The sequence below is a fragment of the Neomonachus schauinslandi genome, chromosome 3 (genome assembly GCF_002201575.2).
Source record: "Neomonachus schauinslandi chromosome 3, ASM220157v2, whole genome shotgun sequence".
NCBI classification, from domain to species: Eukaryota; Metazoa; Chordata; class Mammalia; order Carnivora; family Phocidae; genus Neomonachus; species Neomonachus schauinslandi.
In genome coordinates, this window is record NC_058405.1 from 181,513,482 (window position 1) to 181,540,555 (window position 27,074).

At 39.8% G+C, this 27,074-nt stretch overlaps 1 protein-coding gene across 1 annotated transcript in view; it reads left to right on the forward strand.

Annotated features, from left to right (window-relative positions):
• The first annotated feature begins 232 nt into the window (after positions 1-232).
• Positions 233-27,074, forward strand: part of COL4A3 (collagen type IV alpha 3 chain) — a 128,749-nt gene continuing 101,907 nt past the window's right edge. The window contains exon 1 of the mRNA XM_021682956.1: positions 233-319. Coding sequence (XP_021538631.1) covers positions 233-319 — 87 coding nt within the window. The remainder of the gene's footprint in view (positions 320-27,074) is intronic.

The following is a 27,074-nucleotide window of genomic DNA, read 5'->3' on the forward strand; positions in this document are numbered from 1 at the left end:
GGGGAGGGGGGACGAGGGCGGGACCTAAGCCACTTCTTCCCTCCCTTGGAGCCACAGTCAAAAACAGTGGGGAGGGACGGACGGCGTGGCTGAGCCCTACAAAACCCGCCCCGGGCGGGCTGGCGAGGCGAGCTTCACAGCCAGGCTCCCCAACCCGCGTCGCGCAAGGGACGCGGTGGCCGCAGAGCCTGCGGGTCACTGGACACGCCGGGGCTCTGAGCGGGCGCCCACCATGAGCCCCGGGACGGCGCCCAGGCCGCCCGCGCTGCTACTGCCGCTCCTGCTGGTGCTCCTGGCGGCGGCGCCCACGACAGGCAAGGTGAGCGACGGGCGGCGCGACACCCAGCCCCTCGTCCCGGGAACGCGCGGGCCCCACCCGCGGGGCTCAGGCCTTGAGCCCCTGCCCGGTGCGTGCGTGACTTTGGGCTCCACGCCGGTGCCTGGGCGGGCGGCATGGGGATGCGTGCAGGCCGGCATGCCCGGGTAACAGGTGGAATGCGCTGGAGGAAGGCCGGTGGAAGAGGAGAGGAGCAAGCTTGTCTGGTTCCCTCTGAGTCAGGGATCCTGGGGAAAGGCCTCCAGAGGTAGATGATAGATGGACAGATGGATGGATGGATGGATGGATGGATGGATGGATGGATAGATGGTAGATAGATAGATGATAGATAGGTAGATAGATATAGACGTAGGTTTGGGATAATGGCTAAGGATGAGAACACCAGCTACAGAGACATGCTATGTCATACTGGTGAATCAGAGCAGGCAGCATAGCCTGGCAGAAAGCATGGAGGGCTGGGGGAGTCCCAGCCCTGACATTTCCTAGATGTCACCTCACACTGAACTCTGACCTCTCTGGGGCTCGGTTTCCCCCTTGTCAAAACTCAAACTCCAGTGTTCCATCACTATTGTTGGGAAAAGCTAATGCCATCACTGAAAACTTATTAGCACCTTAGAAATAAAACTCATGTTAGGATGAATTAAGCAATCTGTCACTTTGATATTGATTCATAATTTGAAAGATCCCAGACTCATTTAAATGCACTCCATATTTCTTATTCTCCAATTTATCTTTATAAATTGGGTGTCCCCCAAACTATTATAACTCCTAGTTGACTTACTTGATTTGAACTTGTGAGAGTAAAATTTAACTTGTCAGATGAGTCTGTGATTTATACACTTAAAAAGTTAATGTGGGTAATAGTGTAGCATAAGTTTCATTTCCAAAGATGAGCAGTTTTACAACTTCATGATTGAGACTATAATTGGAAGTCAACAGTCACACAAATATGTGTTATGACCATATGTAATCTAAGTACTTTTTCTTTTAAATTAAGACATGAAAGATGAAGCTAAAACCCTCTTTGAGCATCCTTATTCTTCTCCCCCTTCCCATCTAAACAAAGGTCATCCACTCACCACTTCATGTTTCTTTCTGGACATTTTCTATGCATTTAGGTACACACAAATAGACCCACAAACAACATATGGTTGTGCTGGTGTTTTTTTAACATAATCGATACCATGTTATATGCATCCTTTTGCAACCTATGGATCTGTCCATGTTAGTATGTGAGATACAGTCACCTCTTTTTCTTTTTGTCCTGTTGCATGATTTTCCACAGTATATGAATATGCCAAAGTCAATTGAACCATCCCCCTGTCAATTTACATTTAGGTTATTGAGTGTTTTACATTCTAAGGGATTTTGTAATCCATGTAATCTCTTCATGTAGCTGGTTCCAACAAAAATGCCCTTTGCATAGACTAGGAATGCCCAACTCAATACTTCTGGGCATGGTATATTAAACTCATCCAAGTCGGTATAGATTATCTACCAACTTTAATCCAAGAGCAAGTAAATACAACAAGCAAAAAACCTAAAGAAAGTATATGTTGCGGGAAGGCCAGAGCAGAGGTCCTGAGCAGGGTTTGCACATCCTTCTAGACTCCAAAGAAGAGGAGAGGTAGGGGAAGTGTTGGGAAATGAGGGGTACATAAAGATCAGCCTGGAAAAGTGATGCTCTGTGATCATACAAACTCTAATTATGCCAATTTTTAATTATATGGTCATATTCCCTTATTACTTTTTACATGTAACTTTTTTTTTTTTTTGGTCTTGAGTTTGGCCAAATCTTGATGCCTTCTTGCTGATAATACAATTAACCCATTGTATTATTTTTATCATTGCTTGAAGCAAGTTCTTGTTAAAATTGATGAGAATGATCATTTCCATTGCACCAGCTGAATTATATAAAAATTGTCATTAGAAACCATGAAATGTGTGTAGAGAAAAGGAATCATAAGTTAACCGGTCACTGGTCGAGAGGATGCCAGCATGCCTCCCTCCACAAGGTAACTCTGGTGCTGGACAGGGCACTTGACCTCTCTGAGCCTCAGGTTTCTCCTCTGTAAAATGAGGGAGTTGAAAGCCCTGCAGGGGCCAGCAGGTGAGATAATGAATGAGTCAGGCTGTGGGGTGGGGGGCCGTCTTCAGGGCCAACCATTTGTTGGCATTCTAGAATTCAGGCTCAGCAATGCCAGAATCCCTGCTTTCTTCAGGAGAGAAGGGGGGTGGGATGAGGAGTGGATGGATCCAGTTTCTATTAGAAATCTCTCAAACTCTAGATGTTAGCAAATAAGTCAAAACTTTGCAAAACACACAGTGGTTTTTTGTGGTTTTTTGTTTTTTGTTGTTTTTGTAAAGTGCTGAACAAACACAGGGCCAAATAATGTACACGTGCAGGCTAAATTTAGCCTTTGGGCCATCGTATCTATCATCTTGGGGCTGCGCTCCTTAAGAACATATTTTGCTTTCAATTTCTGCAATTGTACTTTAGCAATTCTCAAACCAGGGAGGTAGTAGTGGTGTTGACCCCACATTCTGAGTTCAGACAGGGTGGAACTGTCCACCCACACAATTTGTTCTGAAGTCCCGTCAGTGAAATCCCTCTGTGGTTCCAGGCCTGGCTGCTCAGTGCATCCTCAGGTTTATCGCTATTCCCAGGCCCAGCTGGTCAACCTGAAACTGGGAGGCGCATTGCTTGTTGCCTCAGGCCATAGATCTGGGAGATGGGCTAGAGGGAGCTCCTTCTCTGATAGCTGCAGAAGGTGAAGTTCATGTCTGAAACACGGCTTCTACTTCCTCTTTTTGCCTTAAAATTCCAGACAGAGCAGAAATGCAGCAAGCAACTATCAGAAGCTGAGTAACAGCTACATTTTAGGGAGGATGCTTTCTCGACTGATTTCATTTTAAATTTTAAGAAAAAGTAAGTTGAACTGGGAAACGTTCCAAACAAACAAAAAGTAACGTAACAGCAACATTAAGTTACATAAGAGTAACATCTCTCCCTTTAGGGAAAACAGTATATGAATACAAAAAGTCATACACACATTCTTTGCCCCCTCTTTTGTGCATGGTTTTGTATTTACACACACTGTGTGTGTGCGTGTGTGTGTGTGTGTGTTAGTCACGGTGAAAAATAAATACTATTGTTTTGTGGTCCTTCAAATGCAATGAATGGTTTCACATTAATAGGTACCTTTTGGAGCTTGCTTGCATCAATCAATATAACGGTTTTGGATTTCATCCATGTTGATACATATAGATGTGATTCAGGCACATACATATGGATGTAAATAAAGCACAGTTTATTTTTCCATCCCCCTAAACACAGGAAGTTTGTTTCCATGGTCTTGTTTCGGGAAGTTGGAATGTAACATCTTTGTATACGTGCCATTGTGACAACTAGATTGTGAATTCCTACACAGGATTCAAAGAGGGCTATGCAAGAAAGCATATTTTAAACTGTATTAGGAATTGTGAAATGGACTCCAAAAGAGTTGCACCTGTTTCCCTACATCCTCAGCAAAATTTGGTGTGTTTAGATGTTCATGAGTACAAAATAGGATCCTGTTTTGACTAGTGAGTTTGTGGATCTTTTCATGTTTTAATTGGCAGTTTAGATTTACCTCCGGGTGAATTGCATGGACAACCTTTTGCCTATCGATCTCTTGTGGCCTTGCCCTTTTCGTTGCTAATAATTAGGAGTTATTTATGTATTTGGATGCCAAACTTTTGCCATTTAAGTGTGCAGCAAAGATTTCATTCCATTCTCTGGTTTCTCTTTTCATTTAGTTACTGGTGCCTTAACATACAATTTTTTTTTTCACTAGACGCTCAAACCAATCCATGTTTTCTTGATATTTTGTGTTTTGTGTCTTGTTGAAGTAATCCTTTTCTTCCCCAAGAGTATAAAAATGTTCTCTGACCCTAAAAAAAAAAAAAAAGAAAGTTTTACGATTTAACTCTTTTACATTTGGGACTCTTAATCCTGGAATTGTTTTTCTACTTAAGGGATATGATTTTATCTTTTTCCATATACATGACAAATTGTTCCAACATTATTTATTAAACAATGCATTCTTTCCCTCAGGGTTCTGCAAACATGTGTACCAATCGCTCATTCATATATAGGTCTGTTTGTATTCATTTATGGGTCCGTTTATTTAGGGCTTTCACTTCTCACTATGTTTTAGAGTTTTCTGTTTCTTTAATTTTTCAGATATTTTCAGTACAATTGTAAATGTTTTTTTTTTTCAAAATTTAATAGCCTAACTATCAAAGATATAGCAAACTGGTTGAATTTTGTATTTTGACTTTACATAAGCAACTTTGAATCTTTCAAATGCATCTGAGGCTAAAAACCTTCCCCCAAATACTGCTTTAACTACACACACACATTTTAACAAGCACTATTTTAGCATAATTATGTTCAGAATCCTTTCTAATTGATTTCTTCACCCTATGGGTTATTTAGATACTTATTTCTTAATTTCCAAACATAGGGAGATTTTTCTAGTTAATCTTTTTTTTATGAAATTATGATAGAGGTGATATACTGGCTTCAAAGATAGATATATATATCTCAATTAGGTCAAGATTTTTTAATCATGTTATTAAAATTACCTGTGCCCATGTATTTCTTATGTATCCTACTCAGTGGATATTTAATCTGAGAGTCTATATTTTTCATCAAATCTTCAAAATTCTCAGATATCCCCTTTTTATACTTCTCCTTTCCTGCTATCTCTACTCCTGGCATTCTTAGGATGCATCCTGGACTTTCTCGTCTTCTCCTCCAACTCTCCTAACTTCTTATAACGGAGACCTTTCATATGCCACTCGGATCTTCTGGGCCCCACCTTGCTCGTGGGCTATGGCCACTGACTTACCCCAGCTGCCAGCTTGACCACAGACTTTGCACATGAAACAGTCGATGGTTTCTCTAGACTCCACTCATGGCTCCCTGTTGTCCTTTAGATGGAGGGTATTAACCCCTGTGGGGCACATCTTTAACCCGTGGGCGATGGGAGCCATTGCATAACTTCTCTTCTCCTCACAGAAGAACTTGGTTAGAAGTGCAGAGGTTCACCCAGCCTCTCCATGAGACCAATCATCAGATGGACTTGAGACCCAGGGGTAGCATATCCAGCTTCTGTCCCAGGCGCTGCTTCTCCCACGTCTGTGAAGCTGCCTCACATCTTTCTTTCAATTTCTAATTCTCTCTTCTGCTGTTTGTAAGTTTCAGTAGCTTGTTCAATCTATTGTAATTTTCAGTAATGAAAAAGAACTCTGGATGGAACTGTTCAACTGGGTTTATAACCCCAGATCTATTCATTACCAGCTTCTACATTTTTTTGTCTCAATTTTTTTTATCTTAAAATGGAAGTAAGAGACAGAGCTCAGGATTTTATGAGGATTCAGTGATTTGATACACATAACGCATATTTTACCATGCCTGTCACAGAGTAATCATTCAATAAATGTTAACTATAATTATTTTTATTCATTAAATTTTAATTTCAGTGACTACTCTAGGAGTCCTTTTTGGAGTCTAAGTCTGTCTGGGGTTGGGTTTTTTGTTTTGTTTTGTTTTGTTTTTTTGCCTTTTTTTTGTAGATTTCCCCCTCCATCTTATGCTTTTAATCATTTTACACATACTCATTTTATACCCAATCCCCTTCTCATTGTTTTTCTATGATTTCTATGTGTCTTCTATTATCACCCATGGGGAGACCATGTGAATGAGAAGTTTAGGGGAATAAAAGCCTCCTCTGTCATCACTCAGCCTGCCCCACCCCCTCCATTTCACCTCATTGCTCACAGATTGGAGCTGTTCTGCCCTGGGAGGAAAAAAAAGAACAAAGTAGTTCTGTGGCTCCCAGAAGAATTTTTTCCCATTAGAATAGACTTACGTCGTAATGGTTTGGGAGGATGGAGGGCCCCAAACATGTTTCCTTTTGTCTTCTCAGGGCCACCCTCCTCCAGACCCTCCCATTGCCCATTTCCTCCAAACATTCTGACTTCCATTAGATGAGGTAGGGGTCAAGGCCAACAACAGCAAAGCCACCAGCTTTCTCTCTCAGCCTCCTCAACCTCTCTGAGGCGGGCCTTCCTCCTTGAGCATTTCTCTGGGCTTATAGTAACTAGTTTGCTTTCAGACATGATCCTTGGAAAAATTGAATTAAATGAAATCTGTCTTTGCATTTCCCTTATAAAATTTCCCTGTTATGGAGAGCACAGCCTTAACTGTCTAGTGTTAACTATGAGTAAGGATAACTTTGTCAAATATTGCAATTGATGAAAACCCTCAAATTCAGTGTCCGATTCCAACAACAGAGCTGTCTGGCTTGCAAATGCCCTGTGGTCCTTCATCCGTGTGCATCTGACCATACTCATGCTGTGGCCTTCAGCCAAAAAGCGTCCATCCACCATGGAGTAAAAGATTTTCCAAGATCAGTGAAAGCACATGGTGCCCAGAGCATTTTTGTTCTACAAAGTATATATCTGGCCCCCGCCTAGACTTTTTAATCATAACAGACTTTCACCGTAAGTTATTTATTTCACCTCTGTTTTCAGTTTCAGAAAATAAGGAAACTGAGATTATATCAACTTCTTAACAGAATAGACATTTTCCCCTCTCAGGCCTCCCACCGTGGCCTTGACCAGTTATATAATCCCTCTGAGATGTCTTCATCTCTAAAAATCAGATAAGAAAGCCTCTCACTCTGAGTTCTATGTTTATCTCCCAAGGTATCATCGCTGGCTCTTGTCTTCTGAAAGCACCCATGTCAGTCTTTTCAGCCTTCCTGGGCTTCCTTGTGCATCTGCCACCTAAGACCTCTGGCTTCAGATACATTTTCTATCCAAGACTGAAGGAAAGTATATTGGTTCTATCATTTTTCCACCTTACATGGTTTCATAAGTTCAGATAAATGAACATCGGTGTCCACGTTATGCAATAGAAAAACGTGAGGCATACCGATGAGCCACATACGTAATTTTAAGTTACTCAGTAGCCACATTAAAAAATAAAAAGAAACAGGTAAAATTAACTTGAATATATTTCACTTACGCCAACACATCCATAGCTTTATCATTTCAACATGTAATCACTAGTAAAAACACTAGTAGATATTTTACAATCTTTTTTTCATATTAAGTTTTCAAAATCTGCTATCTATTTTGCCTTTCTAGAACATCCTACTTCAGAGTATCTACACTTCAAGTGTCTACAGCCCCGTAGGGCTACCATCTTCGATAGCTCAGACCCATATATGTGGTGTCCAGATATGAGAGGGAGATGTTGTCCATAAGGTCATATCTCTGAATGGAACACGTTTTGTTTGCTGATTTGCCATAGGAAATAAGCACGTTGTCAAGATGACAAACTTCAGTTAAAGACAATAAATCAGCATGGATTGTGCCTAAGTATCTGTGCAACTTTTTCTCCAGAAAATTAAGATGGTTGGCCTTGGCTACAATGCTTAAAGTTGCACAAATCACTTTGTATACTTTTAGTTATATTGCTCCAGTATCAAAATAGGAGTAAGTTGTGTACCTGGGGAGTTGAAAGAACATCACAAAACAGTGACCATTTGGCAAAAGGAAAGGAGAAAAGGAGAAATATATTGGAAACCAACTTGCCTTTCATCTTAAACTATAAACTAAGTTATCACTACAACTTAGCCAGGCAAGAGGTTTAGTGTTCCTTTAAGCAAGTTACTTCCAAAAGAATCTCTGCTTTTCTTAAAGTGATAGTTATATATAACTATAGTACGATATTTATTGCAGATAAACTACTCACCAGGACCCACAGCTCTTATCATCTAGCTACAACTATTTTATTATCATTATTAAAAGCAGGAAGGAGATAATAGGACAGAGACATAGGCATGTGGGCTAGGTACTGGAGATTCACTGATGAACAGTCTGCATCCCTGGCCATGGTGGAGTTGGGTGTCCAGGTGAATAGGGGAGAGAGACAGCAGCTCAGTAAACAAATGTATAACCGTAGATTGGGGTACCTGCTAGGAGAGAATAATGTGGTGATGGAGGAGAGCATTTACCTTAGCTAGAGGTCCTTGGGGAAAACCTTTCTGACGAAATGACTCACAGCCTTATATGGAGACCGAGGAATGTGGGAAGCACTGAGGAATGTGATTCAGGCCAAGGCCTCTCAAGAGTGAAGAGAGGTGAGATGCTTCTGATGTTATGGCTCCTGGGTTGTCAAAGAATAAAACCAAGACCAACAGAAGTTTTAGAAAAAGAAAAAGAAAATGCGGAGTTTATTTACTCACCATGAGGGAATACATATACTGGGTATTTTACTAGAGGTGGGGCAGGGGATGGGAAGCAGGGAGGCAGGGTGCTCCAGAGGGAGACAGGCTCATGGTGGTTGTGCTAATTAAGCAGGGGAATTGCTCCCTGGGTAAGCTGAAATAAATCCACAGGATAGCATGTGGGTGATCATCCTATAATTTTAATGTTTGCACTTAACAAATTAATATTTTAACAAAAAAGAGACAATATAGTATATTTATGCTATTCACAAGACAGTTGTTGCATTAATAATGGATGAGTAATGAATTCACACTAACTTGGTAACGGGCCCACATGTAAAGAGATGTGATGAAAATGTTCTTCTTTCCTTCTTGTTGATGTGTCTCTGTCATCCTCGCTTCAACCTCACTGGGACGGGTTTGAATTTGCCAAATGTGGCTGTGAGGCCCAGGGCCAGAAGCTAAAGCTGGGCCAAAGAGCCCTTGTCCTAGCTGACAGGTCCCGGGCCAGAGAGCGTTCCAAGCCAGGGAAGAATGAAACCCAGTGAAGGCTCTCCCAGAGGAGGTGAAGAGCTCCTCACTCATAGGACCCACAGCACCAGCTTCCTCTCCTGGTGGGTGCTAGTTAGGAAGGCAGAATGTCATGTTGAGCCCTTCCCCAAGCCCACCCCAACTAAAATCTGCATACTGATCAGTTCCCCAGGAGATTCCATTCCTGGGTACATTATCATCTGAGAACTGTGCCAACCTTGGTAAGGACTCTAAAGGGTCCCTCAAGGTGCAGGGGGATGGCACTGGGGCGTTTCAAAAGAATTGTCACATGATCTCTATTTTAAAGACTTGTATGACTGACACACAGAGAAGGTTGACTGTTCTCCTTGGGAACCGAGCCTAGGTAAAAGAGAGGTGACAGAGCAGGAAGCAAATCTTGGTGGTGCTTCTTTTTTTTGGATTCTGTTGGCTTTGCAGTCAGAGAGGAATGGAGGAGAAAAGTCTAGATCAACACAGCAGTTGCTCAATGTGTCCCTGTTAATTGATTCAGTGCAATTAACTTGATAATGATTCATGCAATGAGAGAGGGTTAAAAATCCAGTCGGGTGCCCTGTACATACAATGTCAGGCTATCAAACAAATACTTCCACACATCACTGTAGGTAGTATATATGTGTATGTGTGTTTTCTTAAAGTGGAAATTATAAAAAATTTTATAAAAGGAATTGATAAGAAGTTGTTTGGAAAAAGAAAGAAGAGGATTTAAAAAAAAAAGAAAAAAAAGGGAGAGAATGTGATCAGGCAGGGGAGTAGAAAAAAACCATACACTAGAGATTTAGGGTATATTTTGATCTGTAAATACACATTTAAGGAGTATTTGGTAATCTCATATTTTGGTATTACTGCAATAAGATAACTGTTTTTTTAAAAAAGTGTAATCCTCAGAGCTATTTAAAATGTAATTGTATAAAGATCTTTTATTTTTCTGACAGTAGTTTTGGGGTAAGTTAGGAATTTTCCATTTTTAATCTTTAAGATTGATGTTTGTTAATTAGATCATATCTCCAACTTCGTTTCTTAGAGAAGTGATCCCAATGTTTAAAAAGGAGTTCAAGTGTATTTAGAAACCTTGGGAGATTTGTCATTAGGTAGACAAAACAGTCAGGTCACTGGATTTTTTTCCCACCAGGGTATTTTGTTGTTACACGAATTTCTCAAGGAAAAAGTTCTACAAGTGGAAAGTTGAGAAATCTGCAATATTTTCCCTTGAATCAAATGTCAAAGTATGTCTGGAGAGACCCGAAACAACAAGGTTAATATTCATTTTCCTTGTTTAACTAGATGACAGGATGATTTTATTCTGTTTATTTGTGTATGATATCGGCAAAGCTGAAGCATTCACATGCTGGCTTTAAAAAAAGGTTTCCTGTGGACGGGAGTGATTGACTGCTTTTCTCTGGGACTCACTGAGAAGTGGGGCCTGAGTTCTCGGCTCCTGGGGGTGGAGATTGGGAGGCTGCCCTTTCACTCTCGTCCTCCAAAGCTGTACGGAAAGCTTGCAGGGAACAAAAGCTCCGGAGAGCAAACCCAAGCAGATTACTTAGCCCGGACAGGGCAAGGGTGGGGCAATTCCGCCTCCAGCAAAGACATTTGGGAACCAGGGCAACAGGCCCCTCCCCCAGAAGATCAGCGAGAACAGCCGGCCAAGCCCAAGTTTACCGATCAATGAGAACGGCAGAACTCCAGTGCTAGGGGAATACTGCACATAGAATTCATGGCTTTTTTACCATGATTCTTTTGTGTTTCAAAGTTAATTTTTTTTTAAACTGTCTTTTTTCTTTTTTTTTTTTTTGAATTTTTCTTTTTCCCTTTTTCAACCAACATCTTATCAATCCCTTTTTTAAAAAACATTTTTATTTTTCATTTTTAGAGTCATATTCTATCCCTTCATAGTAGTTACCCATATTTTTGGCATATATATATAAGTTGTTCTCTCTTTAAAATTTTGAGATAGTTTCTTCTAACAGATCAAAATATACCCTAAATCTCTAGTGTATGGTTTTTTTCTACTCCCCTGCCTGATCACATTCTCTCCCTTTTTTTCTTTTTTTTTTAAATCCTCTTCTTTCTTTTTTCAAAAAACTTCTTATCAATTCCTTTTATAAAATTTTTTATAATTTCCATCTTTACAGTCATATTCCATCCCTTCATCATATCAACCCTTATTTTTGTACATATATAAGTTTTTCTTTCTTTAAAATTTTGGGAGGCACTTTCTTCTAACAGACCAAAATACACCCAAAATCTAGTGTATGGCACTGATCTATATACCAGCCTGATCATATTTGATCACATTCTGTTTTTGTTTTGTTTTGTTCTGTTCTGTTTTTGTTTTTATCTTTATCTTTATCTTTTTCCTTTTTTTTCTTTTTCTTTTTTCTCTCTTTCCCTTTCTTATCCCACTGTTTCAGGTCTTTTCTGATTTGTTTAGAGTATATTTTCTGGAGATGTTGTTACCCTGCCAGCATTTTGTTCTCTCATTAATCTATTCTCCTCTGCACAAAATGACAAGATGGAAAAAATCACCTCAACAAAAAGAACAAGAGGTAGTACCGACTGCCAGGGACCTACTCAATACGGACATTAGTATGATGTCAGATCTAGAGTTCAGAATCATCACTTTAAAGATACTAGCTGGGCTTGAAAAAAGCATGGAAGTTATTAGAGAAACCCTTTCTGGAGAAGTAAAAGAACTAAAAACTAACCAAGTCGAAATCAAAAAGGCTATTAATGAGGTGCAATCAAATATGGGGGCGCTAACTGCTAGGATAAATGAGGCAGAAGAGAGAATCAGTGATACAGAAGACCAAATGATGGAAAATAAAGAAGCTGAGAAGAAGAGAGATAAACAACTACTGGATCACGAGGGCAGAATTCGAGAGATAAGCGATACCATAAGACGAAACAACATTAGAATAATTGGGATCCCAGAAGAAGAAGAAAGAGAGAGGGGGGCAGAAGGTATAATGGAGCAAATTATAGCGGAGAACTTCCCTAATTTGGGGAAGGAAACAGGCATCAAAATCCAGGAAGCACAGAGAACCCCTCTCAAAATCAATAAAAATAGGTCAACACCCCAACATCTAATAGTAAAACTTACGAGTCTCAGAGACAAAGAGAAAATCCTGAAAGCAGCTCAGGAGAAGAGATATGTAACCTACAAGGGTAGAAACATTAGATTGGCAACAGACCTATCCACAGAGACCTGGCAGGCCAGAAAGGACTGGCAGGATATATTCAGAGCACTAAATGGAAAAAATATGCAGCCAAGAATACTATATCCAGCTAGGCTGTCATTGAAAATTGAAGGAGAGATAAAAAGCTTCCAGGACAAACAAAAACTAAAGGAATTTGCAAACATGAAACCAGCCCTACAAGAAATCTTGAAAGGGGTCCTCTAAGCAAAGAGAGAGCCTAAAAGCAACATAGACCAGAAAGGAACATAGACAATATACAGTAACAGTCACCTTACAGGCAATACAATGGCACTAAATTCATATCTTTCAATAGTTACCCTGAATGTAAATGGACTAAATGCCCCAATCAAAAGACAGAGGCTATCAGATTGGATTTAAAAACAAGACCCATCGATATGCTGTCTGCAAGAGACTCATTTTAGAACCAAAGACACCCCCAGATTTAAAGTGAGGGGGTGGAAAACCATTTACCATGCTAATGGACACCAAAAGAAAGCTGAGGTGGCAATCCTTATATCAGACAAATTAGATTTTAAACCAAAGACTGTAATAAGAGATGAGGAAGGACACTATATCATACTTGAAGGATCTATCCAACAAGAAGATCTAACAATTGTAAATATCTATGCCCCTAACATGGGAGCAGCCAATTATATAAGGCAATTAATAACAAAAGCAAAGAAACACATTGACAACAATACAATAATAGTGGGGGACTTTAACACCCCCCTCACTGAAATGGACAGATCATCTAAGCAAAAGATCACAAAGGAAATAAAGACTTTAAATGACACACTGGACCAAATGGACTTCACAGACATATTCAGAACATTCCATCCCAAAGCAACGGAATACACATTCTTCTCTAGTGCCCATGGAACATTCTCCAGAATAGATCACATCCTAGGTCACAAATCAGGTCTCAACCAGTACCAAAAGATTGGGATCATTCCCTGCCTATTTTCAGACCACAATGCTTTGAAACTAGAACTCAATCACAAGAGGAAAGTTGGAAAGAACTCAAATACATGGAGGCTAAAGAGCATCCTACTGAAGAATGAATGGGTCAACCAGGAAATTAAAGAAGAATTTAAAAAATTCATGGAAACCAATGAAAATGAAAACACAACTATTCAAAATCTTTGGGATGCAGCAAAGGCAGTCCTAAGAGGAAAGTATATAGCAATACAAGCCTTTCTCAAGAAACAAGAAAGGTCTCAAGTACACAACCTAACCGTACACCTAAAGGAGCTGGAGAAAGAACAGCAAATAAAGCCTAAACCCAGCAGGAGAAGAGAAATAATAAAAATCAGAGCAGAAATCAATGAAATAGAAACTAAAAGAACAGTAGAACAGATCAACGAAACTAGGAGCTGGTTCTTTGAAAGAATTAACAAGATTGATAAACCCCTGGCCAGACTTATCAAAAAGAAAAGAGAAATGACCCAAATCAACAAAATCATGAATGAAAGAGGAGAGATCACAACCAACACCAAAGAAATACAAACAATTATAAGAACATATTATGAGCAACTCTATGCCGGCAAATTAGATAACCTGGAAGAAATGGATGCATTCCTAGAAATGTATCAACTACCAAAACTGAACCAGGAAGAAATAGAAAACCTGAACAGACCTATAACTGGTAAGGAAATTGAAGCAGTCATCAAAAATCTCCCAAAAAACAAAAGCCCAGGGCCAGATGGCTTCCCAGGGGAATTCTACCAAACATTTCAAGAAGAATTAATACCTATTCTTCTGAAACTGTTCCAAAAAATAGAAATGGGAGGAAAACTTCCAAACTCATTTTATGAGGCCAGCATTACCTTGATCCCAAAACCAGACAAAGACCCCATCAAAAAGGAGAATTACAGACCAATATCCCTGATGAACATGGATGCAAAAATTCTCACCAAAATACTAGCCAATAGGATCCAACAGTACATTAAAAGGATTATTCACCACGACCAAGTGGGATTTATCCCTGGGCTGCAAGGTTGGTTCAACATCCGCAAATCAATCAACGTGATACAATACATTAACAAAAGAAAGAACAAGAATCATATGATCCTCTCAATAGATGCAGAAAAAGCATTTGACAAAGTACAGCATCCTTTCTTGATCAAAACTCTTCAGAGTATAGGCATAGAGGGTACGTACCTCAATATCATAAAGCCATCTATGAAAAACCTACAGCGAATAATCATTCTCAATGGGGAAAAACTGAGAGCTTTCCCCCTAAGGTCAGGAACACGGCAGGGATGTCCACTATCACCACTGCTATTCAACATAGTATTGGAAGTCCTAGCCACAGCAATCAGACAACAAAAAGAAATAAAAGGCATCAAATCAGCAAAGAAGAAGTCAAACTCTCACTCTTTGCAGATGATATGATACTTTATGTGGAAAACCCCAAAGACTCCACCCCAAAACTGCTAGAACTCATACAGGAATTCAGTAAAGTGGCAGGATATAAAATCAATGCACAGAAGTCAGTGGCATTCCTATACACCAAGAACAAGACAGAAGAAAGAGAAATTTTAAGGAGTCGATCCCATTTACAATTGCACCCAAAACCATAAGATACCTAGGAATAAATCTAACCGAAGAGGCAAAGGATCTGTACTCAGAAAACTATAAAATACTCATGAAAGAAATTGAGGAAGACACAAAGAAATGGAAAAACGTTCCATGCTCATGGATTGGAAGAACAAATATTGTGAAGATGTCCATGCTACCTAGAGCAATCTACACATTCAATGCAATCCCCATCAAAATACCATCCACTTTTTTCAAAGAAATGGAACAAATAATCCTAAAATTTGTATGGAACCAGAAAAGACCCCGCATAGCCAGAGGAATGTTGAAAAAGAAAAGCAAAGCTGGTGGCATCACAATTCCGGACTTCCAGCTCTATTACAAAGCTGTCATCATCAAGACAGTATGGTACTCGCACAGAAACAGGCACATAGATCAATGGAACAGAATAGAGAGCCCAGAAATGGACCCTCAACCCTATGGTCAACTAATCTTGGACAAAGCAGGAAAGAATGTCCAATGGAAAAAAGACAGTCTCTTCAACAAATGGTGTTGGGAAAATTGGACAGCCACATGCAGAAGAATGAAACTGCACCATTTCCTTACACCACACACAAAAATAGACTCCAAATGGTTGAAAGACCTCAATGTGAGACAGGAGTCCATCAACATCCTAAAGGAGAACACAGGCAGCAACCTCTTCGACCTCAGCCGCAGCAACTTCTTCCTAGAAACATCGCCAAAGGCAAGGGAAGCAAGGGCAAAAATGAACTATTGGGACTTCATCAAGATAAAAAGCTTTTGCAAAGCAAAGGAAACAGTCAACAAAACCAAAAGACAACCGACAGAATGGGAGAAGATATTTGCAAATGACATATCAGATAAAGGGCTAGTATCCAAAATCTAGAAAGAACTCATCAAACTCAACACCCAAAGAACAAAGAATCCAATCAAGAAATGGGCAGAAGACATGAACAGACATTTTTCCAAAGAAGACATCCAAATGCCCAACAGACACATGAAAAAGTGTTCAATATCGCTCGGCATCAGGGAAATCCAAATCAAAACCTCAATGAGATACCACCTCACACCAGTCAGAATGCCTAAAATTAACAAGTCAGGAAAGGACAGATGTTGGCGGGGATGCGGAGAAAGGGGAACCCTCCTACACTGTTGGTGGGAATGCAAGCTGGTGCAGCCACTCTGGAAAACAGTATGGAGGTTCCTCAAAAAGTTGAAAATAGAGCTACCATATGATCCAGCAATTGCACTACTGGGTATTTACCCCAAAGATACAAAAGTAGGGATCCGAAGGGTACGTGCACCCCAATGTTTATAGCAGCAATGTCCACAATAGCCAAACTGTGGAAAGAGCCAAGATGTCCATCGACAGATGAATGGATAAAGAAGAAGTGGTATATATATACAATGGAATATTATGCAGCCATCAAAAGGAATGAGATCTTGCCATTTGCAACGACGTGGATGGAACTGGAGGGTATTATGCTGAGCGAAATAAGTCAAACAGAGAAAGACATGTATCATATGACCTCACTGATATGAGGAATTCTTAATCTCAGGAAACAAACTGAGGGTTGCTGGAGTGGGGGGTGGGGTGGGAGGGATGGGGTGACTGGGTGATAGACACTGGGGAGGGTATGTGCTCTGGTAAGCGCTGTGAATTGTGCAAGACTGTTGAATCTCGGATCTGAGCCTCTGAAACAAATAATGCAATATATGTTAAGAAAAAAAAAAGAAGGTAGCAGGAGGGGAAGAATGAAGGGGGGGAAATCGGAGGGGTAGACGAACCATGAGAGACGATGGACTCTGAAAAACAAACTGAGGGTTCTAGAGGGGAGGGGGTGGGAGGATGGGTTAGCCTGGTGATGGGTATTGAGGAGGGCACGTTCTGCATGGAGCACTGGGTGTTATGCACAAACAATGAATCATGGAACACTACATTTAAAACTAATGATGTAATGTATGGGGATTAATGTAACAATAAAAAAATTTAAAAAAAAAAACAAAGTCAAAAAAAAAAAAAGGTTTCCTGTGTTGTACAAAATCTGGAAAACATTTAAAAGTACCAAAAGAAATTTAAAAATAGAAATGATCCATAATCATATTACCCATAGAAGTTTACTGTTCTCTATTCCCTACCAGATTATTTTTTTATTCTACTTTTTTCATGTAACAGTGGACTGTGAAGATTTTCTGAGTTATTAATTATTACAAATATCATCTCTAAATGTCTACAGAGCACTTCATTATAGATTGGTACCATAACTTATTTAGGTAATACCCTTCTGTTGAATTTTTGGGGTATTTCCAATTGTTTAGAAATAAAGCTACAGTGGAACTCCTTGAAGACTAACACTTACTAAACTCATATTTTAAATAATTGTGTATGTAGATGCTTTCTTATCAGATGTCTGGTTTTGTGAATTTCTGAATAAGATGGCAAGGTAGTATCATTCCTGATTAACAGGTAAGAGTCTGAAACAAGAGAACCCATCAAATTCGTGGAGGAAGTAGGTTTAGAATTAGGAGTTCTGGTTATTTGGGTTTTTTAGTAGGACTCTGTCTTACCAAAACTTCCCAGATGATTGAAAAGGAGTACCAGATATCACTTTATTCATTATTTAAATAACTACGCACTATTTGAAATAAGATCGGTTTTTAAAAGGCTTTGGTTATTCAGAAAGAATGATTTCTGAGACTTTTATCCCGTTACAATCAAAACATCAATGCAATACTTTTATTTACTGAAGTGTTATTTGTCTCTGCAATCTAGAAAGAGTTTATCCTATTTCCATGTTCCTTCCCCTACTGATCCCCTGGAAGACAAGTGTTCTATCTTATGCCTCTTTTTGGTTTCAGCTCTTGGCATGACAGCTCTTGGCATGACTATTAGTAGTCCTCAATGAAGGTTTATGGAATTGGACCAACATTTTATTTTAAACAGTAAAACTAAAAAGGCAATAAAGAATTAGTAGATTCTTGAGTCCTTTGGCACAAGAATAAAAACAAAACATTATTCTTCAGGTGAAATGTTGAATGCATCACCCATTAATTCAGCTAGATGCTGGGAACAAAGGTAGATAAAGCCAACGTGGTCCCTCCCGCCCTCACAGAGAATACCCCCAAATGAGGGCTTTAGATAAGTACACAGACAATAACAATAAAATCAGATATGCTATAACAGGCCAAATACAGAAAAGCAAAATTTGACTGGAGTTGAAAAGGAAGAAGAAAGATCGGTTAAATGTCCAGAACAGTGGACATGTGGGCTTTATTATGTAACGGCAATAAATCGTGTAACGACAACGGAGCCAGAAAGTAGTAAGGTTTCAGTGGCTTGAAAACGCAGCTCATCTTCAAAGTAAAGCACTTAAAAATGTTGTAATGAGTGCAGAAAGCAGCATGTAGAGTTACTAGCTGTCCTCCTACCTGCTTCCAGCCTCCACCCCCACCAGAGCCCTCGTTAGCATTCAGTTAGCAGAGCCCCAGAGTTTACACACATGGGCGGGATTCTCTTTATTTCGCCACGTTAGGCAAAAGCAATCCTGCAATCCCTTCCAAAAAGTGAAAAAAAAAAAAAAACTAAGAACAGTACGGTATCTGAAATCTCATGAGATAAGGATCCTACGGGTTGGAAGGCACACGACATGCCCATGCAAGCGCCAACACTCTCTAATGCCCACATCCTCTGGAGAGGACCACGAAGAGGTGGATTGATCTAGCACTGCATGTGCCCGTGGCTGTGCCCATGGAACCTTCAGAGCTTCTACTCACTGTGACCTGCTCAGGCCTTTCAGAGATATAGCATTCAGAGCACACGTGACTCGAAGGAGCAGCAACCCCAGACCCCAGGAGACCAGTCATGGAGACAAGGATATCTGAGACACCCCACCATCCAAGAGTCACTGTTGGGACAGTTGGGGCAAGTCCCTTGAATTCCAAGGCTCTCCATTGCCTCAATCATGAAATGTGGCAGATAAAACCCATCCCTTCTATCTCCAGAAATCATTTAACTAAACACATTTTGCATTCTACAAATGCCAAGTAGTATTGAGACAGGAATGAATTTCAATATCAGAAAAGCAATAGTCCAAAGTTTCTTAAACTCATTTAATTCTCCTGTTACTCTGTGACTCAGTATCAACTTCCTGGAATGTATTAAGGAGTTTCTTATTTTCAAAAATATTATTCAGTGCATTCTTTGCTGCTGGTATTTTCTAATAACGTTATTTGGAAACATCAGCAGAAATGACATCCTCCCTGAGCACTGTCCCCATTAAAAAAATGAACAGTGTGTTTACCTTACACCACCCCATGTAAATACTAATGCTAAAACTCATCTGGTGATTTCATCACTTTCATGGTGACTTTCCAAACACCTCGCCTAAAATACCTGTTAATTACAGAGATAATGCTGGGGAACATTTGATAGTCATAATTTGGTCCTTTCTTATCTTTCAAATATAGGGTTTTTTGGCATGAATTTGGAAGAGATGCAACCAGTTTTGGCACACAGCCTCCTTCAGATCCCATTAATGTGTAATGGGCAGCAACAGTGTAAATTCACTTGGTGCACATTCACTGAACACCTTAAGTACAGTGCACTATGGTAAGGAAACTCTTGGAATATCCTCTAAACAGCATGGCTCCTTGGGAAGGTTGATGATGAGGCTGCTGGAACTAATTATCAGACTAAGTGAAAATATTTTTTCTATGTTGATCTTTTTTTCCTAACAATAAAAGTAATCTATGCCCATTTGTGAACATTCAAGATACATAGATAAGTATATTTTTAAAAAGCTCTCCTAGTCAAAGCTCTCCAGGAGTAGCCAGTGTTAATCTTTTGTTATATTTGTATAAAAATGAGATCGTATAGTATAAGGTATTTTGTATCCTGCTTTTTTGACATTATATTATTATTTTTCACATCATTAAACATCTTCCAGAAATGATTCCATATTATTCCATCATGTTTATATACCATGATTAGGTTTATGTAACCTAAATTTTTGATATTATAAACAAAACTATGATGAATTCTTGCCCATGTACCTTTTTTGTATTAGACTTTTATAGTAAAATTATTAATTAGATCAACTGGTATAATTTTTTTTCTTTTTTTATACCACAAATTCTACTTGTCAAATGATAGACATAGTTTTAATACTGGTAAGTAGGAAGAAAAAAAATCAGTCCAAATCCTATCGTGTAAATATAACTAGAGATAATATTTTGATATATACTCTATTGTCTTTTTTTACTTAATCCAAAATATGATTTGGTGTATGACCTGAGCCAAGAATCTAAATTTTTAAAATTTCCCAAACTAGTCAATTTTCCCAACATTAGTTTTATAATAACTTACCTGTTCCCCCATTGACTTCTTGTGATCTCAGCTCTGCTCAAAAATGAACCAAAAGAATATCTTGAATAGAGCCAGGATTTTCTTAGAACACAGAGCTGATGATGAGATGCATGGCTAATGGCCACAAATAAAATATGGGGTTTACCAGTTATTTTCTTTGTTATAGACCTAGAATCAGTGTAGCATTAGATAGATTTAAAGACTCTTGCCTCAATCAGTTTACCATTTCTCAGTGCCCTTCATCCCTCACTCTTAGCTCTGCATCTGGAAGGGGGTAGGCTTGTTACGGAACCGGAACCTGGACTGGATCACCTGATGGAAGAACCAAGCGGCACCCGGAGATCTTGGAGAATAGGAGGTTTATTTAAGGCCGGCAGGGTCAGAGGAGAGTTGTCTCCAAAGATCTGAGCCCCAAGCACAAACAAAGGGGGCAATTTATACACTTCTGCTTCTGCCTACTGGGCACTTTTGGCACGTGTGTGAAGCGGGGCAGGGAGAAGAACCCCGAAGAGCCCTGGGGCAAGGACTGGGACTCTCTCACTGGCTCAGTTGGCCATCTTAGTACACAGATTTTCCTTCTCAGGCTCAAAGACCCCCACTAGTCATCACCATAGGACATCCCATTGGTTTTAGATCATTCCAGTCATTTGGAGAAAATGGACCATTTCCAATCAATATGCCTAAGAGCAATATTTTTTTCTCTCCCAACGCCATTCCATCTACCCCATCTCCTCTTGCTTCTCTCACCCATTTTTACGACTTCCCAGCAGGTGACATTTGGGCCTAGAATCTCTTAGACTTTTTTCTAGGTTTTTGAAGGCCAATCTGGCTTAAACCATGCATCGAAATCAAATTGATTTCCTTATGACAAGCTGAGCAGTAACTTAATCATACAATCTCAGGAAATTGTATAATGGCTGCATTGTAACCTCAGAAGCAAATATGGTTGCAGAAAAAAATTGCAATAAAGGAAAACCTTAAGACCCATAAAGGGGGTAAAGGAAAACTGTTGGAAATTTTGACCTATTGCAACAAAATACCACCTGGACCCCTCTTGAACCTCATCACATATACTACTCAGGAACCTTTTATTTAAGGTTGGCATGAATGCAATGCGTTTAACATTTTCTGATGTAAAAACAGAAGACTAATACCAATTACTCTTAACATCCACCCACTAACATACTGTAAATGATTTACTTGGGAATCTATTTCCATACAGTTCACCTTCAGAAAGTAGCAGTCAGAGAAGTTTCACAAACGCCAGACTTGTTTCACATGTGAAACTGCTGTGCTTTTTCATTTGGATAAATCACTGACTTGGGCTAAATAGAGGGGGCTCTTTGTTGTTGTTATTATAAGCTTTTCTTGGCCTAGAATTTTCCTGTTTATTCACTATGAAGAAGAGCAGTGCTTTGTGTTTCTAACATTGGAGTGGTAGTTCCTAATTCTACAGGCACGTCGAAGGTGATGGTGTTCATCAGAACCACCACAATGAGCCACGGCCAAGAGGTGATCTCCAGTGGTCTGTATCTGGGGCCTTCTGGAGAAGTACAACTGAACAGAGTTACGCATTAGAATAAAATCAAGGGATTCTTAATTCCAATCATATTTTCTCCCTGAATTCTCAAATCCATCATTTCTCACCATTTTTACTAGGAGAACCTTTTCCCTGGGCAAAACATTTTCACAAACTTATTTGAGAAGATAGAAAGTCAGTCCTTACATAACTCACTTCACCAAGAATTAGCTGCGTGTCCCTGGCTAACTTTGTTGAGCTTTGTTTTTCTTATTTGTAAAAAGGGGATAAAAATATGCGTGTATAGGTTCATATATATCATAATGATTAAATACAATAATGTCTATAAAAGCTTAGCGCCGTGCCTGGCATGTTAGGAACTCAGTTAAGTATTGCTGGTAGTGAGTGGTGATATTTGGCAGTATTTGACCAAACCATCATCTGGGTTTTTACCTACTAGAACCCAGCAGTCAAAAGTCTTTCAGTTTACTTTCCAGTCTCTTGTGAAACACCTGGGAGATCAGGTGGGATATTCATTTTTAAAAACGGGATTCTGATGGTATCACAAAGTATTTGTTTTAATTTTTTATTTCAGTTTACCAACAGGAATAAACATAAATTAAATTAGAATTGTTCCTCATGGCATTGTACTCACTGACATTGGATTTTTGAAAGGTCTGACTTTTGAACATACGTGAAGTCATTTCTATGTAAATAGATTTTTAAGGGTTCTGCATTTCCAAAGGAAGTACAGTGGTTCTGTTTGTTTGCTTGCTTGCTTTGCCATTTTTAAAAAGATTTGGAAGTACATATATAAACAGCTTGAATTGTTCTGCTTAAAATAAGCATTTGGGGCCAGAGAGTCCGGGATAATAGTGACCAGCATAAAAACAGGGTGAATCTGAGGGATTTCTGGAGAAACTGATGATCCAGGAACATCTGAATGTTCCAAGCAGAGACCAGAGCAAAGAAGTGTGTGGGAATAAGGGCAACACAAATCAAAAGGCTCGTTGGAATTCATTTGACTTCAGACTTTAGGTCAGGCCAGGTAGAAGATTGACTCAAACTTAGTGGTTATCAGACTTGGCCAGAAGGACCTAAACAGAGAGGAGACAGTGTGTCCCAGGTCAATAGGCAGGGCAGGCGGACGGAAACCAGGTGACCCCAGAAAACAAAGTGCAGTGGACATCTGCTCTTTTTTCCTGACCTCTCCCCTGTCCCTCTCTGGTGGTAGCATGTTGATTTTACTTTAGGGAACTATCATCCCTTCATTGCCAAGGGCGTGGGCACATGACCTAAGCTGAGCCAGTAAGTGCCCTCCCCCAGGAATTTGGATCTTCAACCGAAAATGCAAGGAGCTTATTTATCCTGACAGCAGTGCCCTGAAAAACTTTCTGTTAGTTTTTGTGCCTTGATCCTCACAACAGCCCTGAGGCTGGTCTTTTCTGAGGCCTGTTTGTTTAACTTTTCTTCAACTTCTGTGTGCTGCCCCATGTCATTCCAACAAATTCCTCTTTTATCATTGAATTAGCCTAAATAATTTCTGTTGCTTGCCACCAAAGAACCCTGGCAAGGATCCAGGAATCCAGACACCAGTCTGGCCAGCAGAACTGGTGGGTCAGCAACCTTCTCCCCTAGCCAAGAAGCCTCTTATATTAACATGTGAGGAGAGAGTTCCCCTCAGGAGCAACAAATTCAGGCCAGCAAGTGCACATGGGTGAACTCTTGCTAGAAAACTGGTCTGGCAGTTACCCAAGATGGACTAGGGGAATGTGAGAACTGAGTTAATGGTTAATCATTGCTTATCACCAAATTATGAGGCACTGTCCATTTTGAATGCCTCTAGTAGGAGCACCAGCCCAGGTAAAAATCAAGATGGACTCAATCAATGTATAAAAGAAATGATAGCTATTAAACTATTATCTCTTCCCAGAAGATGTAACTTGGACTAGCTACTTGACTTAGACCTTTGCCGAGGTAAGCTCGCTCGCCAGCTTAGTTGTAGCCCTCTGCCTTGCTCATCCAGGCCTCTCGAGAAGTTATGGTCCTTGCCTTTTGCACCAAGAAGGATCTTGTCAAGATTTTTGCTGCACTCTATCTTTTGGTATTCATTTCTAAGTCTACTGTCATGAAATATGTGTTTTCACTTTGTGCCTTTTCTTCACCAGCAATATTTGTGGGTTTTTTAGCTGTTTTCAATAATTCAACTTGAACACATTTCAAGTTCATAGACAGAACCATACAAACCAAATCAAGCATTTTAAGTACATACAAAAATCTAATCCTGTTTTCTTCATTATGCACATTTTGGAAAAATTCTCTGTAAACTGGTGTACACATTCTTGACCCTTACTCTGCATAGCTGCCTCACTGAACTTTTGACAGCAGGTTGAATTTGTTTTTTAGAAGTGGATTTGGTCAACCAAATTGTAAAAAATCAAGAGCTTCTGGCCAAGTGCAAGGTTCAGTTGATTACTGATTAAATGAAGAATGGGTCGCTTGAGGTGATTTGCCACAGGGCTCTCAGTGATCACCCCAGGTAGGTAGTACATGGTGCTGTTAGTCAGTATACAAAGATCACATAAGATCTCCATATGGACTGGTTGACTTCTAGCTGTCCGAGGGAAAGACCAGTCCTACAAATTGTCTTTGCTCTTGTATATCTGGCAAATCAGTAGTTACTACTGGAGGAGCGATATAAATGTAAGTTTAAGATACTGTGTTCATCTTCAAATATAAAAGGAATAGATTTCATTTCATGTGTCATATTCATCCAGGTTAACTTAACAATACAGTTGGATTGGATATATATTCACAGTTGGATTTTTGAATATATGTTTGCCTGGAGCCTTTTATACATATTTGGCCCTGTTGAGACCAGAGGGGTGAGGCCCTAGTGCATGGATAATTATGATCCCCACAGAAAAGGGTGAATAATCTGTCAGTTGACAGGAAAGAAGTAAAAGGAGAAGTGAAATTCAGAAGGAAAGCCTTAGACCAGTTCTCAAACTTCAGTCTGTGTATTAGTCCTGTGTGGAGCTTATTCTAGAATGCAGATTTCCTGACAAAATCCTCATGGTGTGGCCTGGGAATCTTCACTTGTCACATCTCAGATGATTCTGGTACAAGGGGTCCTTCAAGCTCTCTTGTAGAAACACTGCCTCACACTGATGGGAGAGAGGAATGCCTGCCTCTCTCTAGACCTCCTCCTCTGGCCACTGAAAAAGTTCCCACAGTTAAAGTCGAACAAGTCAGCCTCTCCTACGGAGGGTCTGCTCTACATTGGGCAGGGAGGACTCTAGCAAAATAGGAGAGTGGACCGTACACTGTAAATCACTGTGGCTGGCTGTGTGTTACTTACTCCTTTGGTGAAGATTTTTGGGGGAGGGAGAAGGGAATATTTGATATGATTTTTGCTCTATGTTCAGGGCTCTACTGTATCTCCATCATACTGCTGTTAGAATTGACCAAGATCAGGGATATTACACAGTAATAAGTCAAACAATGTTGGCTCTTTTGATAGTGAGGTTGGTTGACGATGACTGTCCGGCGGTGATAACTATGATGACGACATGGTCTCTGCTGTCCTACTAAGAATTAAGAGCAGAATGTGGTATCGACCCCTCTCCCCCAAGCTAGTTATTTATGTTGGTATCAATGCTTCTAGTCTCTTCGCTAGCACAGGTGGGAGCTCACAGTGAGAGACCTTACAAGGGGAATTTGACTTTGATTGACCCCAAAACGAAGCTACAAAGTCAAGCCACTTCTTCCTGCAAGGAGATTCTTCCTCTCTACCAATGTAGGATGATCCCAAGTTGGGTTTTATAAGGGAGCAAGCAGGCTCCCCTATTTGTAGCTTTTAATATGATTGGTATGTCATGGGAGGAGTGTAGACCATACGTTTTTGAGAGGTATTCTATAAGATGAAATGTCCTTGTTTCAGGACACAGGAGAAGAATAGGAGAGGTTCTCTTCCTAATTCTTTTTCATAAGTCAGCTTTCAGAATCATATTAATAATTATCTTATAGATTCACTTTGCCACATATTTATGTTAATTATTTGGTTGTGTGTTGGACAATGAAATGTATATGCATCTATGTACACACTGTGTAGCAATTAGACTTTGTTGTGTGAAGGTTGAAGAAAAATACAATTAATTTAGTTGGAAAAAAAAACTAGTGTTTGGTCATCAGTGTAATTTACTATATAAAACAGATGCATTTTAGAAAAGGCTCCAACTGGAGGGTATTATGTTGAGTGAAATAAGTCAAACAGAGAAAGACATGTATCATATGACCTCACTGATATGAGGAATTCTTAATCTCAGGAAACAAACTGAGGGTTGCTGGAGTGGGGGGTGGGGTGGGAAGGATGGGGTGACTGGGTGATAGACACTGGGGAGGGTATGTGCTCTGGTAAGCGCTGTGAATTGTGCAAGACTGTTGAATCGCAGATCTGCACCTCTGAAACAAATAATGCAATATATGTTAAGAAAAAAAAAAAGAAGAAGAAGAAGAAGGTAGCGGGAGGGGAAGAATGAAGCGGGGGAAATCGGAGGGGTAGACGAACCATGAGAGACGACGGACTCTGAAAAACAAACAGGGTTCTAGAGGGGAGGGGGGTGGGAGGATGGGTTAGCCCGGTGGTGGGTATTGAGGAGGGCACGTTCTGCATGGAGCGCTGGGTGTTGTGCACAAACAATCATGGAACACTTCATCTAAAACTAATGATGTAATGTGTGGGGATTAACATAAGAATTAAAAAAATAAAAAAAATTAAAAAAAAAGAAAAGGCTCCAGGCAAACATATATTCAAAAATCCAACTGTATTGTTAAGTTAACCTTTATCTTCAAAGAGGTTTTGAACACATCAAGAAATAAGCATTTAAGAATCAGCCTCCTGTTTAGTATTTACTGTATCTTTAGCACACTTGGCAGGAAAATTAAATAATACATCGACACTAGCAATGCAGAGCCAAAATGTAGAGAAAATGAAGAAAATTTAGTTCTTGACAATGTCATACATTTAGGTGCTTGTTAATAGGACAGAAAATCCCACCTGGAATAACTAGTTAGAAACTACTTGGAACTCCTCTCATTGAAGGTTTTCTCATTTATTAGGCATTTCCCAGGTATTTTCAGTACACATGGCCAAACTGCAGGTGTCTGGCAATGCATTTCTTCTATCTTGTAATCCAGATGCCATGTTTTTAAAAGTTCAGAACACCTTACTCAGGATAACAGAGTAATTCCCCATCTT